The 15,199-nt window shown below is 49.2% G+C and overlaps 1 protein-coding gene across 1 annotated transcript; it reads left to right on the top strand.

Annotated features, from left to right (window-relative positions):
- Positions 1-1,659: 1,659 nt before the first annotated feature.
- Positions 1,660-14,921, top strand: ACP7 (acid phosphatase 7, tartrate resistant (putative); the record flags this gene model as incomplete). Its single annotated transcript, XM_082606670.1, is given in 19 exon segments — positions 1,660-1,857; positions 1,940-2,010; positions 2,679-2,878; positions 6,902-7,068; positions 7,073-7,109; positions 7,417-7,424; positions 7,428-7,599; positions 8,693-8,816; positions 9,038-9,100; positions 9,191-9,255; positions 9,258-9,304; positions 9,388-9,495; positions 9,587-9,648; positions 9,706-9,751; positions 9,755-9,802; positions 9,921-9,935; positions 9,939-9,992; positions 13,475-13,612; positions 14,811-14,921. Coding segments are annotated over 19 exon segments (1,734 nt in total).
- Between the last annotated feature and the right edge of the window lie 278 nt (positions 14,922-15,199).

Consider the following 15,199-nt stretch of genomic DNA (forward strand, 5'->3'; position numbering starts at 1 on the left):
ATCCTATGGCTGTCCCGAGAGTAGGGGAGGGCCATGTGTATTTACTTTCTTACATGGTAAGTATTAAAAGATATAACCCACACATACCAAAGCTCTTTGGGGTCCTCAAACATTTTTACGAGGGTAATGTTTATGAACTGTTGCTGTAATTGAAATTTACCGGGTCCTTCTGCCATGGGGGGCGGGGGCGAGTGTTGGAAGGGCCAACCACAGGACAGTTAGCAGATTTCTGGCTTTGTCAAGAGAAGAAATTAACAGCTGTTTTCCAACCCCACTGTAGTCGTCACAAGACTCTCAAACATCGTCTATACACTCAACAAAATTTCTAAATTACTATAATTTTTGGACCTGTCCCTAGATCTTGAAGTTTAATGCACTGATAAAGAAGTACATATATTACTGTATTACATATCCAAAAAAAATCGTGTATCTGTAATGCAATAACATCCGTTTCCTTTGTATCCTGTGTTTTTTTTTTCTTTTTAATGCATGTAAAAACATGATTTGGAGAAGGGCTTCACCAGCCTGCCACAGGTGACTTTAGCAAAAAAAATGTTCGAAATCACAGCTCCTGGAAGACGACCAGAAAAACTAGAACTAAGGGGAAGTTAAAATTGCTGAGGGTGAGCAGGGTCTTAAGGGTATTTGAGTATAGCCAAGAGAGTTGCTTTTTATTACATTTTAAGCTGTAAAGAAGACTCCAGAAGGTGGGGAAAAAAGTCCAAACAGTGCAAAAGCCCATCTTGAACCATCCCTACACCCTCAGTGTCAGTCTATGGAATCAGTGTCCCCAATCTGCAGACACTGCTATACGTGAATTGACAAAGCCAAATCGTGGAGTCATCTTATCTGCAGACAGGAAGACGAAACAACTAAAACCTGGACCCTCTGACTTTTCCTGCTGCTCTGGGAAAATACCCAAGGGTATTTTTGCAGCAAGCCACTCACAACCTTCAAACAGCTCACAAAGGTTTACAGAGAAAATTCTCACTTGCTCCCACCTAGACCCCAGGGCAATTTCTGGAACTCATGCATTAATAATAATAAAAATAACAGCTGATTCTTATCCAGCCCTTACTCTGGGCCAGTCCCTGTTCTCAGCGTGAAATTTCATGTGTCAACTGGTTTAATCCTCACAGTAGCCCATAGTGTCCATACTATTATCACCCTCATTTCACAGGTGAAGAAACCAAGGCCCAGCGAGGTCGAGTAACCGGCCTAGGGCGCACAACTCGGAAGCAGCACTGTCATTCGGTGGACTTTGATTTTCTGTTTTCAGCATTCCCGGGGGCCTGAGGAGGAACCCGCGTGGACTAAGCTTGCAGAGTGAGGAAGGCGGAAGGAACTACCAAGAATACAAAGCAGGCGCCGCGGGAAGGGATGGGAGAATCTCCCCACACCCACCTCGGTCGCAGGCGCAGGTGCCAGCACACCTGGGTACCTCGGGATCCGGCAGGGCCCGAGCTGGGGGCCGGTGTCAGTGCCCTGGGGGCTCCGTAGCTGCGGGATGGGGCTCCTGGGGAACGAGCATAGACCTCCTGTCCCGGCGCTCACCTGGAGGCCGGCTTGGAGGTGGTGGCAGCAGCTTATCAAATTTACCTGGGTCCCCCGCCCAGCCCGGGGAAGCGGGGGGTGGGGTGGGGAGGTGGGCGCGTGGGCATGGGCCGCCCAAGACCGGCCGGACCTGTGGAACCCGGGGCCCCAGCTGTCTGGGGAGACCGTCACCTGGAGAAGGCAGGCTCTTCCGGGGCTGGGATAGCTGTGGGCGGCGGGATGTCTCAGCGCCTACAGACTCATAAAATACCTCTGTCGCAATGGTGCCCCAAGACGCGCATGCTGGGAGTTGGCGCCCCAGGGGTGAGCCAGGGACCTGGAGGGAACCTCCAGCCCCAGCTCCCGGCCCCCAGATTGACGGTCCGGCCTGACTCTGCCCCAGCAGGCAGACAGGCAGGTCTTCGATGAGCTGGAGACCGAACTGGAGCGGGAGGGGGAGGGCTGGGGAGAAGGAGGGTGGGTATACAGGTGCAGGGCCAGGGGAGACAGGTGGAGATGGAGAGGAATTGGGGTCACTAAAGGCAGAATGGGATGCTGGGTAGGGGGCAAGGAGGACGGGGCTGCTCCACGTGGGATGGAATTCTTGGGCGATCTGGGGATGGAGTTGGGGGATTGGGGTTACTACGATGGAAATGGAAGGTTGGAGGATGGAGTAGAGGGTGATGAGGTCTCTGAGGGCAGGGTGGAATGCTGGGGATGGGGTTGCCAAGGGCAACTTCCTACACTGAGACCCCCCAGCCCCACTCCCAAGCCTCTTGCATTGAGAGTGAGCGGTGGATAAGAGCAAGGGCTCTGGAGCCAGGACGCCTGCGTTCCAATCCCCGCTCCATCACAGCTGAGCCATGCAACTGAATCACTCCGTTGCTCAGCTTCCTCATCTGTGATATGGGGCTGATGATCACAGTGGCCACCACACAGAGGAATGTTGTCAGGCTCCCATGAGTTAATCTATGTAAAGTGCTTAGCAGCCAGCGAGGCTCAGAGGGCATTTGCCTCTCAGTAGTGATGACTGTTTTTGTTTTTTCTCCGGCTTCTGGATAACCGTCCCCGTGAAGACCTCCCTGCCGCCCTCCCTCCCTCCGTGTGACTCTGCCTGATGCCCATTCTTTCCCCATCCTCCCCAGCCGCTCCTGCTGTTCTGATGGGATCTCATACACTTCAGACCCTTCCCCGTCCCCTTTCTGCTCCCCACCTTCCCTCTACCATGTGCTCCCTCGTCCCTGCTGGTCCTGCTGCTGTCTGCTCCTCTTTTTCTCCCTGGGAGTCCAGGGGTCCCCAAAGGCTCCCAGCGTTGCCCCTGAGCAAGTCCACCTGTCTTACCTAGGTAAGTGTCTGCGACCTCTCCCTGGGCATTTCCCAGTGAGGCTCAGGAATCCCACACTGATTGCTATGGGAGTCTAGGTTGCTGGTTCTTCCTGAGCCTCATTTGTCCACCTCTGTTAAATGGGGATTTTAAGCAGCGGTGCATCTGGCTGTGTGGGAAATGATTCTGGAGCCCAGCCTATAGTAAGCGCTCTCCTAAGGGGGCTGCTGTTGTCCTTGCTCATTGTGTGAGTGCTCATTGTGTTCCCGCAAAGCTCCCTCCTGGTCCTTGATCTTAGGGTGGAGGTGCAAGGAGGTAATAGGACCTTGGACTCTGGGCCCCCTGCACCCAGACTTCCTGGGTTTTAACCCCAGCTTTGCTGCTTACCTGCCGTGTGAACTTGGACAAGTGACTTAGCCTCTCTGGCCTCAGCCTCCTCATCTGGACAATGGGGTAATATTAGTGTGACCTCACAGTGACGATGAAGTGAAATATCACCTGTGAAGCAGCAAAAGGGAACTTGGCATGTGGCAGTGGTTCTCACACGTTTTTGTCTCAGGACGCTTTGGCACAGCTAAAAAAATTATAAGAACCTTAGAGAGCTTCAGTTTATGTGAGTTATAACCATAATAGTTGCCATAACAGAAACTAAAATGGAGGCATTTAAAAATATTGATTCAATCATTAAAAATGAGCAAAAATAAACCCATTCATTAGTAAGGTAGACGACATTTTTCATGAAAAATAACTACACTTTAAAAAAGAGAGGGAATATAGTGAGGAGAGGCATTGATTTATATCTTTTTTTTTTTTTTTTTGGTACGCGGGCCTCTCTCTGTTGTGGCCTCTCCCGTTGCGGAGCACAGGCTCCGGACGCGCAGGCTCAGCGGCCATGGCTCACGGGCCCAGCCGCTCCGCGGCATGTGGGATCTTCCCGGACCGGGGCACGAACCCGTGTCCCCTGCATCAGCAGGCGGACTCTCAACCACTGTGCCACCAGGGAAGCCCTTGTGCACTAATTTTAGCATTCATTGGTGGATCTTGTCTGCAACAATTATTAGCATAGTGTGTGCCTAATTGTGATTTTGTAACTTTCTAATTCCCTCTCTCTGTCTAATTGAAATTTTACTATAAGGAGGGGCTATCCCTCCTCCCCTCTACTTGTTTGTTTGTTTTGATTATTTATTTATTTGGTATGGACTCTCGGATATTTATTTTATCCCACGAGTTAAACTCAGTCCTAATGCTATTTATTTTGTGGCTCAAATTGTCTCTGACTTGGTCTTTTGGAAATCCTCCAGCTTGGCTTCTGTGTTCGTTCCACAGCTCCACTCCCATCATGTCTTGGGCACTGCCTCACCTTCTGGCACCACCAATTATTCCAGACTCATCTTGTGTATTTCCTACCCGATCTCTGGAATCAACTACTTCTCCAAGGAGCCCTGGTTCCTTTGATGGGAGAATGGGCATTTAGAAACTAAGATCTGAGTGCTAGGTGTGCTCATTGCTATGAGGCATCGCTGCTCCTAGGCTTGCTCACAAACAGAGCTTGACAGTATATGTGGGTATGTGGATACGCATCTGTACACACCTATATTTCTGTATATATATGAATGTATATATATATATATTTATATATAAAATACCATGAGATTATACTGATACATCTGATTTCAGTCCACCATCAAGGGTTTATTTTAGCCTTCTTTCCTTATTTGTAACTTCTTTCTCCACCATTGAGAAACCAAGCTCCCCCTATCTACAATAGACTTATTTATTCGTTCAGTGCTAGAATAAGCATAAAGTGGTTTCAGAATTGTTTGCCTGTATCCCTGTGAGGAACAATTACTAGATGATGGCATATATGTGCAGTCCTTTTTCTCTGTAGTCTTACTGTCCAGTCAAAGCACTAATGCTCACTGTGACTTTTCTTCCCCAACACTCCAGTGTGGTTATTTGTTTTTTAATATAATTACAGCCATTTGTTAGTGTTTATGTTCCATATTGGCTTTCCCCACAACCTGGGTGGCTTTAATTGTTTGTTAGTTAATTTTTTGGGGTGTGTGGAGGAACTGTGAAACAGGACTATAGCTCTAGGACTCAGGATTATAAGAAAAAGACAGACTCAGAGAAGTGTCCTCCCTCTGCATCCCGACTACCTACTCCATTCCCATTCCCCCTTTTTTCTACCCGTCCCCCATCCATCCCATGTAATCCATCTCTTAAGTTTCTGGTGTATTCTTCCTGTATTTCTTATGTACAAATAAATAAGCAGGTACTTGTGTATTTTCTTATATCCTCTTACGTGAGGAGTAGCTGACTGTAGATACTCTTGTGTACTTTGCTTCTTTTAACATTATGTCCTGGGCGTCATTCACCAGTTCCTAGAACTTGTCCTCTTTCTTTTTGACAGCTGCGAAGTGCTCCATGGTATGAATGTCACTTAGTTTATTCAGTCATTCTCTTATGTATGGGCATTTCCGTGGTTTCCGATATTTTGCAATTACAAACAGTGCTGCAATGAATACCCTGTGCACCTGCGTTCTTGTACGCATGTTGCAGGAGGAAGATCTCAGGCTCTTTTTTTAAAAAAATAAATTTATTTATTTATTTTTGGCTGCATTGGGTCTTCATTGCTGCACGCAAGCTTTCTCTAGTTTTGGCAAACGGTGGCTACTCTTGGTTGCGGTGCGCAGGCTTCTCATTGTGGTGGCTTCTCTTGCTGTGGAGCCCAGGCTCTAGGTGCACGGGCTTCAGTAGTTGAGGCACGTCGGCTCAGTAGTTGTGGCTTGCGGGCTCTAGAGCGCAAGCTCAGTAGTTGTGGCGCACGGGCTTAGTTGCTTCACGGCCTGTGGCATCTTCCGGGACCAGGGACTGAACCCATTTCCCCTGCATTGGCAGGCAGATTCTTAACCACTGCGCCACCAGGGAAGCCCGCTCATGCTCTTAATGTCATCCTATACCACATGGTATTTTTAAAACCTTGATTTGGTTGCTGACGTTTAAGAATTAGGAGCTATCACTTAAAAGTTTGTATATCTACTCTTACATGCTTTGGGGCTATAAAAACCACCGTATAGGGCTTCCCTGGTGGCGCAGTGGTTGAGAGTCCGCCTGCCGATGCAGGGGACACGGGTTCGTGCCCCAGTCTGGGAAGATCCCACATGCCGTGGAGCGGCTGGGCCCGTGCGCCATGGCCGCTGAGCCTCTGCGTCCGGAGCCTGTGCTCTGCAACGGGAGAGGCCACAACAGTGAGAGGCCCACATACCGCAAAAAACAAAACAAAACAAAAAAAACACCGTATAAGGATTTGCTCTAGAAGTTGACAGATTGAGTGGTACCGGGCCTGCTTCATTCACAGCAGCCATCCCCAGAGCTGAACGACGGCTCCTCTCGGAGGCAGGGCAGGCTCTACGCTTTGCAACATACTCCACGTCTCCCTGCTGCCTTACTCCTTACAGCTGGCCCTTGTCCACATGTATGTTACCTAGCTGGCCTCTAGACATCTGAGTTTACAACCCCTAAACTATGTCATGTGTAAAATATGTGGAACAGGCCTGCACCCAGTAACGATATTAATCATAATATTCATTCACTCATGTAACCCTGACTGTACTAGGCACTGTTTCAAGTACTTTACTTTTTTATTTTATTTTTTATTTTTTTACATCTTTATTGGAGTATAATTGCTTTACAGTGGTGTGTTAGTTTCTGCTTTATAACAAAGTGAATCAGTTATACCTATTACTTTACTTTTATTTATTCATCTAAGCCTCACAGAACCCTATAGGGAAGATACTATTATTATTCCATTTTATTGAGAAAGACACTGAGGCTCAGAGAGGTGAAGTGACTTGCTCAAGGAAAGCACAGCTTGGAAATGGTGGAGCGGGGATTGAACGTAGAAAGCTCCAGAACCTGTGATCTTAACTACTAAATATTCAAGAGCCCCTCAGTCTCTTGTTATTGCCCCTCACTCTCTGCACATCCCTCCCCACCCCTGCCCAGGCCTCACTGCCCGACCCCCATTTCCTTTCTCTCCAGGTGAGACAGGCTGCATGACTGTAACTTGGACCACATGGGTCCCAACCCCCTTGGAAGTGCAGTTGTTTGGGCTGCAGCTATGGGGGCCCCTGCCCCTCCGGGCTCAGGGCACCTTCAGCCCCTTTGTGGATGGGGGCATTCTCTGGCGGATGAGATACATACACCGACTGAGTCACAATGCAGGGGCTGCTGCCCAGGGTCCAGTATGGTGAGATGGGCCCTGGGCCCAGGTGTTGAGGGGGGAATGGGAAGAGGAGTGGCACGTGGGCTAGAAGCTGCTATTGGCAGGTGGCTCAGGCGGGCTGGTACCTCTTCTGCTTATCTGCAAGCCTATTGTATAAGACCCTGGGATGAAAATGGAAGGCTGGGGACCTGGGGTGAGGTGGACAGAAGGGGCATAGGGCAGACCCATTCAATCCCCGCACCAGCTGAAGACGGAGGGGGGTGAAGGAGACATCCTGGGGCGCCCCCCACCCCACTCCCCAGCCGACTGTGACCTTTGCCTTTCCCCTCAGTTTACCGCTGAGGCGGTACTCAGGGCTGGAGCCGTCGGTTCCTCTTCAGGGCCCTGAAGAATGGGCCCCACTGGAGCTCCTGTTTGGCTGTGTTTGGGGACATAGGGACTGACAATCCTAGGGCCCTACCCCAACTGTGCAGGGACACCCAGCAGGGCAGGTACGACGCTGTTCTTCACGTGGGTGAGGCATCGGCCAGGGTGCGCCTGGAGGTTTGAGGTTGGGGAGGGGGAGCTTGGGTGGGAGGCAACGCCAGGACCGCGGAGGGGACCTGGGCCGGGGCTAGCGTGGCTCTGCAGGATGGGGGATGAGACTGGCCACAGAGACGGTGCTGTGGTCAACCAGGCTGCCCAGGTTTAAATCAGTCTTGACGCTTTGAGCTATGTGCGTTGGTTTTCTCCTCTGTATTATTGTTTTAAGGGCTAAGACTAGGTTAGAATTCATAGGGCTCTTGTGATGACTAAATAAGTCGATATTGCCTGTCCTGTTGTAAGTGCTACATAAGTGTTTGTTGTCATGATCATTTCAGTTGTGATTTGAGAGGACGGGAACCAGATGGTAGATGGAGACTGGGGCCGATATAGTTCAAAGCCGTAGTAGACTCTGGAATCAGGCTCCCAGGGTTCGATTCCTGGATTCTCACTAACCAGCTCTGTGACCTTAAATGAGCACTTAACCCCTCTGGGCCTCAGTTTCCCCATCTGAAACAGGGATGATAATAACATCCACCTCACAGGGCGTTTTGAAAATTCAGGTGCTCGAGCATGTAAAGCACCTGAAAATGTGCCTGGTACAAAACCAGTACCTGACTAGACTATGTCAGTCTTTTTTTTTTTTTTTAATTCACCCTTATATATTTTATTTGTTTATTTTGGCCCCTCCGAGCGGCATGCGGGATCTTAGTTCCCTGACCAGGTATCGAACTTGTGCCCCCTGCAGTGGAAGCGCCGAGTCTTAAACCACTGGACCGCCAGGGAAGTTCCCAGACTATGTCAGTCTTAACGTTGTTATTACTCTGAGAAGGGGTGAGATGGCGGCTGGTGTGCTCAGAGCACAGGAGACCGGCAAGGTCCTGCAGGGGTCCTCAGGGGCCAGAGGCTCAGGAAATGGTTCCAAGCGCACATGAGGGTGGGTGTGAGGTAGGGATTGGAGAACCAGGATGCCTCACGGTGGGGGCAACCACCACTTGCTCAGCCTGCACGTGACCAACCAGGTCTCTCAAATCTGGAGAAAGCAGAGCCAGGTCTGGGTCCTCATTCTCTCCTCCACCCCCCAGGAGACTTTGCCTACAACATGGATCAGGACAATGCTCACGTCAGAGACAAGTTCATGAATCTCATTGAACCTGTGGCCGCCAGCCTGCCATACGTGACGTGTCTTGGGAATCACGAAGAACACTAATGAGGCCTGAGGGCTTCGGGGTGGGCAAGGGCCTGGCCAAAGAAAACAGTCCTTCCTAGTGTCTCACCTTAGTCTCTCGTGCTGCAGCAGCTCATTTGTGGAAGTGAAAGGAAAGGAGATGAGGGCTGGGCTGGGAGCTGGGCCTGGCCTGACAGTGGGAGGTGGGGGCGGGCGGGGGCACCCAGACCCTCCCCCCACCGTTTTACTTCCTTTTATCCAGCAACTTCTCCAACTATAAAGCTCGCTTCTGCATGCCAGGGAACAGTGAAGACCTGTGGTACAGGTAACCTGGGGGAGCTGGGGGACTGGCCTCCCTCCCCTGAAGGATGGGAGATGCAGGAGAGACCCCAAATTTGACCCCTGCCCTTTGACCCTTCCAGCTGGGCCCGGCACACATCATTTCCTTCTCCACCGAGGTACATTTCTTTCTCCATTACGGCACCACCTGGTAGAGAGACAGTTTCGCTGGCTGGAGAGCGACCTCCAGGTAACCTGTGGATGTCCCCCTTGGACCTGCCTCTCCTCCCCCTCCTGCAACCCCTGCCTCTCACACTACGCCCTTCTCTGCAGAAAGCCAATAAGAACCCGGCAGCCCCGCCGTGGATCATTACCATGGGTCACTGGCCCATGTACTGTTCTAGTGCTGATATGGATGACTGCACCTGGCATGAAAGCAAGGTGAGGACCCCCTCCCTGGGGAAAAGGTGCTGAAATCCAGGTGGGGGGGTTGGCCCGAGTCACCCCTCACCTCCTTGCTCATCCGGCCCAGGTTCGCAAAGGCCTCCTCGGCAAGTTCTACGAGTTGGAGGATCTTTTCTATAAATACGGTGAGTGACCCCAGGGGACTCCCCAGCCGCAGGCCCCACCTCCCATCTCTCCTGGATTCAGGGACCTGACCCCCCTCTTGCTTTGTATCGGGGCGGACCTGCAGCTGTGAGCTCACGAACGCTCCTATGAACACCTGTGGCCAATTTACAACTACCATGTGAGGCCTGGGGTGGGCTGAGACCCATGTGGCTGGTGTCAGTGGACCGCCCCCTCAACGTCAGAAGCCCGGGGCCTGGATGGGTATGACAGGCCCCTCCCCTTTGTCCCTTCTCCAGGTATTTAACGGCAGCTGAGAGATGCCCTACACCCACCCTCGAGGCCCCGTCCACATCATCACCGGATCTGCCGTGAGCAGGGTTGGGGGGAAGGGGGGTGCTGCTTTGGCCTCTGATCTATTGAGGGCTGCACTTGTACCAGCCTGGGTGCCTCATCCTTTATACAGCTGCTATCTCTTAGGTGGTTAGATACACCTAGTATCAATAGCATGCCCATTGCACAGATGTGGAAACAGAGGCTCAGACAGTAAAATACTCTTTCAGAATCACAGGATCAGTAAGTGGTGGGGGCAGGGGGTGCTTGCCCAGGTCTATTGGATGGATCCAGGGCAGAGGGCTTATTATTATCATTGTAACTGAACTCCAGACTTTATTCACATTGCACTAGCTTTCCCACTAATGACCTTTTTCTGTTTCAGGATCCCACAATGTATTTAGTTATTGTGTCTCCTTAGTCTCCTCCAAACTGTGATGGTTCCTCTGTCTTCCCTTGTCTTTCATTCAGGCCAGTTGTTTTTTTCAGAATGCCCCTGGATCTGGGTTTGTCTGATATTTTCTCCTGCCAAGATTCAGGTTATACATTTGGGGCCACACAGTCACATATGATGGTCTATCCTTCTCAGCGGGTCATACCGGGGGGGTCCCTGTCCTCACTGTGTCTCATTCCTGGAGAGATTTCTCTGAATCACCTGTTTAAGGAAGTGTCTGCTGGGTTCTTCCTCTGTAAAGTTGTTGTATTTCCCTTTTTAGTTGATAAACATCTTGGGGGAGATGCTTTTAGACCCTGCAAATGTCCTGTTTCTCCTCCAACTTTCACCTGCTAATTTTTGAACCCATCAGTGGGTCTTGTCTGTTACAGTGATTACTGGGGTGTCCTACTGGGGATCTTCTATTTCCCTCATTCCTCCTCGTATGAGGAAGAGTTGTCCCTTCTGCCCCATTTATTTGGTTAGTTAGTTATGGATTTATACTAGTATGGACTCATGGGTAATTATCTTCTCCCGTGGGTTCTAATCCAATACTCCTGATGTTTATGCTGCTGCCTAGATTGCTCTAACTTTGGCCACTGGGAACTCTTCAGATCAAGCCCTGTGTCCTTTCGATGTGTCCCTGTCGTTTTTGTTTTTTTTTTTGCTGTACGCGGGCCTCTCACTGTTGTGGCCTCTCCCGTTGCGGAGCACAGGCTCCAGACGCGCAGGCTCAGCAGCCATGGCTCACGGGCCCAGCCGCTCCGCGGCATGTGGGATCTTCCCGGACCGGGGCACGAACCCATGTCCCCTGCATCGGCAGGCGGACTCTCAACCACTGCGCCACCAGGGAAGCCCTGTCCCTGTCGTTTTGTGGGCTCTCTCTTACTTTTTGACAGGGTGCTCCAGGATCATCTTCTGTCCCCCTACCCCCACCCGCCGAGCCTTGGAATCAGTCACTTCCACAAGAAGCAAGGGCTTATTTTTTAAGCTGTTTCTTACAAATTAGTGAGATCAAAGTAAGAACCTCTCATGATAAAAATTGAAACAGAACAGAGGGCAGGAGGTAAAACTCTCCACACCCTTCTTAGTCCCACTCTCAATGGTTACATCTCGGGTGGCATTTGAGAATATTTTCCATGTATGCAAATGAATCATTGTCTCAATAGAGATGTGTTACGGCATCACCCACTTTTTAAAAACAGCTTGGATCATGTTTCATACCCTAGCAGTTCTCAGCCTTGGTGCACGTTAGAATTACCTGGGGAGGTTTTAAAACTCCAGTGCCTGGGCCCAACCCCAGAACAAACACCAGAATCTCTGAGGGCTCGGCCCTGGCATTGCCACCCCTGTGCGGCCACCACCTGCAGCAGGAAATAGAATGTTATCAGTTCAGGTGGCTCCTCAGAGCTGTAGGTGATCACTATTCTGACCTTAATCAGTGCAGATTAGCTTTTTTCTTTCATTTTAAATTTTGAAATTATTTTAGACTTACAGAAAAGTAGCAAAAATAATACAAAGACGTTCCATATCCCCTTTACCAAGATTTCCCAAATGTGAACATTTAATCACACTTGTTTCAATCTCTATTTTTGTCTCTCTGTCTGTCTCTCTAAGTGTGTGTGTGTGTATACATTTTACTATTACTTTCAGATCCGATGAAGAGTATGTTGCAGAAATGATGCCCCTTTATCTTTCCATCTGTATGTCCTAAGAAAACAGGACATTCTCTTACATCAGTACAGTATAATAATCAGATTCAAGTAGTTAACATTTATAATATACCATTATCTAATCTCATTCAAATTTAGCCAATTGTCCTATCCATGTCCTTTAAATTAAAGAATTTTTTTTTCTGGCCCAGAATCTAGGCTAAGATCATGCATTCTACTTCCGTGTCTTCTCTCTCTCCCTTCCTTTAATCAGAAACATTTCCCCACTCTGTCTTCATTCTTCATGACTTTGAAAAATTTGAAGAGCCAGGGGCTTCCCTGCTGGTGCAGTGGTTGAGAGTCCGCCTGCCGATGCAGGGGACGCAGGTTTGTGTCCCGGTCCGGGAAGATCCCACATGCCGCGGAGCGGCTGGGCCCGTGAGCCATGGCCGTTGAGCCTGCGCATCCAGAGCCTGTGCTCCGCAACGAGAGAGGCCACAACAGTGAGAGGCCCGCGTACCGCAAAAAAAAAAAAAAAATTGAAGAGCAAAGTTGTTTTGTAGACTATCCCTCAGTTTGGATTTGTCTGATGTTTGCTGGTGATTAGATTGAAGTTACACATTTTTGGTAAGAACAGACAAAAGCGATATTGTGTTCTTTTCAGTGCACCCTATGAGGAGGTGCGTGGTATCTCTTTAGCCCCTTTAAGTCTCAGTTTACACATCTTCTCCAGCACAGTTACGATTTTCCCCTTTAAAATTGACAAGTGTCTCCTGGAGATACTTTGAGACTACACAAATATCCTGATATTCCTCAAATTTCCGCCACTACTTTGACCATCGATTGATGGTTCTGGCTTCAGTTAGTTATTATGATGATGGCTGCAAAATGGTGATTTTTTTTGTTTGTTTTTGAGGGTGGTGCTCCCTCTTCCTTTCTGCTCACATTACCTGGCTTTCTACTGCAAGGATATGCACTTCCTCTCTCCCAGGCAATGATGATTTTAATAGCTTTCTTGGAGGGTCTACTGTGCAGCAAGGGTTGAGAGCCACCAATTTCTTCTGTTCTGTGAATTGCATTTTCCCCTTAACCACACATCTTGGCCATTTTTCTATACCGCCCCACTTTGTGATGGCTACCCTATAATTTATTTAACTGACCCCCACTGATGGCCGTTTGGCTGGCTTCCAGCTCAGGGCTTTTTGAGAAAATGCTGCAGTGAACAGTTTTGTACAGCCATGCACTGTTCTAGAAGTCAAAGAACCAGGAAGCCTTGTTGGGTCAAAACACTCAACTGTGAGCATTATCAAGGTCAAGTCTTAATTGACTTTGTCTTCCTTGGGGGTGGCAGGGTCCCGGCCTGGCAGGTCTTTTCTGCTCCCCAGTGGGTACTCCACCTGCACCAGCCCTGGGTCTAAATGATTCTCTCTGGCAGGGTTGTGAGGAGCGACTGACCCCCTTAACCCTCTTCCCGCAGCCCTGGAGTGCCCTGCGCATCAAAGAGTACGGGTATACACAGCTACACATCCTCAATGGAACCCATGTCCACATCCAGCAGGTGTCTGATGACCAGGTCAGTGAGCAGTGGCCCAATCACCTGCCTGAGTAACCAGGCCTAGCATGCTCTGGAGCCAGGTGGTTTCAAAAGTGGACGTGAGAGCTGGAAATCCTGGGTTCAAATCCTGTCTCTGCTATTTACCAGCTGGATGACCTCAAGCAACTTTGAGCCACAGTTTTCCCATCTGAAAAATGGGGATGTTAATAATTTCTACCTCACAGGGTTGAATGGGGGTTGAATGACTTATTATATATTATATTATATATATTATACATATTATTTATTTACTATTTATTTATTACTTATTATATATTATATTTATATTATATATAAAGTGCTTAGATACGGTCGATTCTATAGGTATTTATCAACATGAAGCAGGGGAAGAAAAAGGTAGGTTGTGGGAGACAGGTAGAGGGAAAGCAATATGATGTGTGTGCAGTAGGGATGGCTTAAGGTTAGACGGACCCAAATAATCATGGCTCACCTTTCTTTATTTCTGCCATTGTAGTTTTATAAAGGTGCTAATAACTATGATTGATTGAACACCTGTTGTGTTCCAGACTCTGAACTGGATACCTTATACTTAGTCCCTTTAATCACCACAAAAATACCATGCGACAAATTTTCTTTCCATTTTACAGCTCAGAAAGGGGAGGTAATTTTCCCAGGGTCACACAGCCAGAGGGTGCAGAACTAAGATCTGACCCCAAAGACCATATTCTTTTTATGATAAATAACTACTATTTACCGTGTAGCCCATATACCACAGGCAGGCTCTTGTGTATGTTATCTATTCAGTTCTCCCCATTTTATGGAATATGGAAGTTAGGCTCAGAGTAGGGTCATGTGCTGAAGGCCACATAGGGAGTGGCTTTCCTGGGATATAAAGTGAGTTTTGTCTGACTCCAGGGTTTGTGCTCTAATAATAATAGCCTATACTTACCCAGTCCTTGCCTTGTGCCAGGTTCCCTTTTCAGCCTTTTCCAAATATCTCACTTAATTCTCACGATATCTATGATGAAGGTACTATTACTATCATCCTCACTTTCCAGTTGAGGAAAACGGACACCGAGAGAGGTCTAATAGCTCACCCAAGGTCACACAGCCTATCAGAGGCAGAGCTGGGATTTGAACTCAGGCCACTTGGCCCCAGAATCTGGGCTTTCAGCCTTCATTACCTCCTTTTTTTTTTTTTTTTTGTCCCTGGCATGATGGGAAGATTGTGGACGATGTCTGGGTGGTGAGACCCCTGCTTGGCCGGATGATATACCTCTGGGGATGGAGACAGCTCTCATCAGGAACCCTGGGCCTTGCTACCTAGGCTGGGGTACCCAGGCCCGGGAGCTGGTCAGGGAGGTCCTCGACTCCTCTACCTTCCTAGGTCCCATGTCGGGTGGATGCAGCCCCGAGGGAGCTGGAGCAGCTCTCCCTTCCCCGAGAGGTGGGGGTCCCAACCTGCTGTGTTGGGAGAGCAGCTGTACAGGCAAAGTGAAGCAAGACAGGTCTTGGGTGGCACAGCCCTGCCCTCCTGCATAGCACTGACTGGGCAGAGTGTCCACAGGGCCTCAGGAATAAAGAGGCTTATGACTGTGTCTCCGT

Source organism: Mesoplodon mirus (assembly GCF_964341445.2).
Source record: "Mesoplodon mirus genome assembly, chromosome: 19".
In the NCBI taxonomy this organism is placed as follows: Eukaryota; Metazoa; Chordata; class Mammalia; order Artiodactyla; family Ziphiidae; genus Mesoplodon; species Mesoplodon mirus.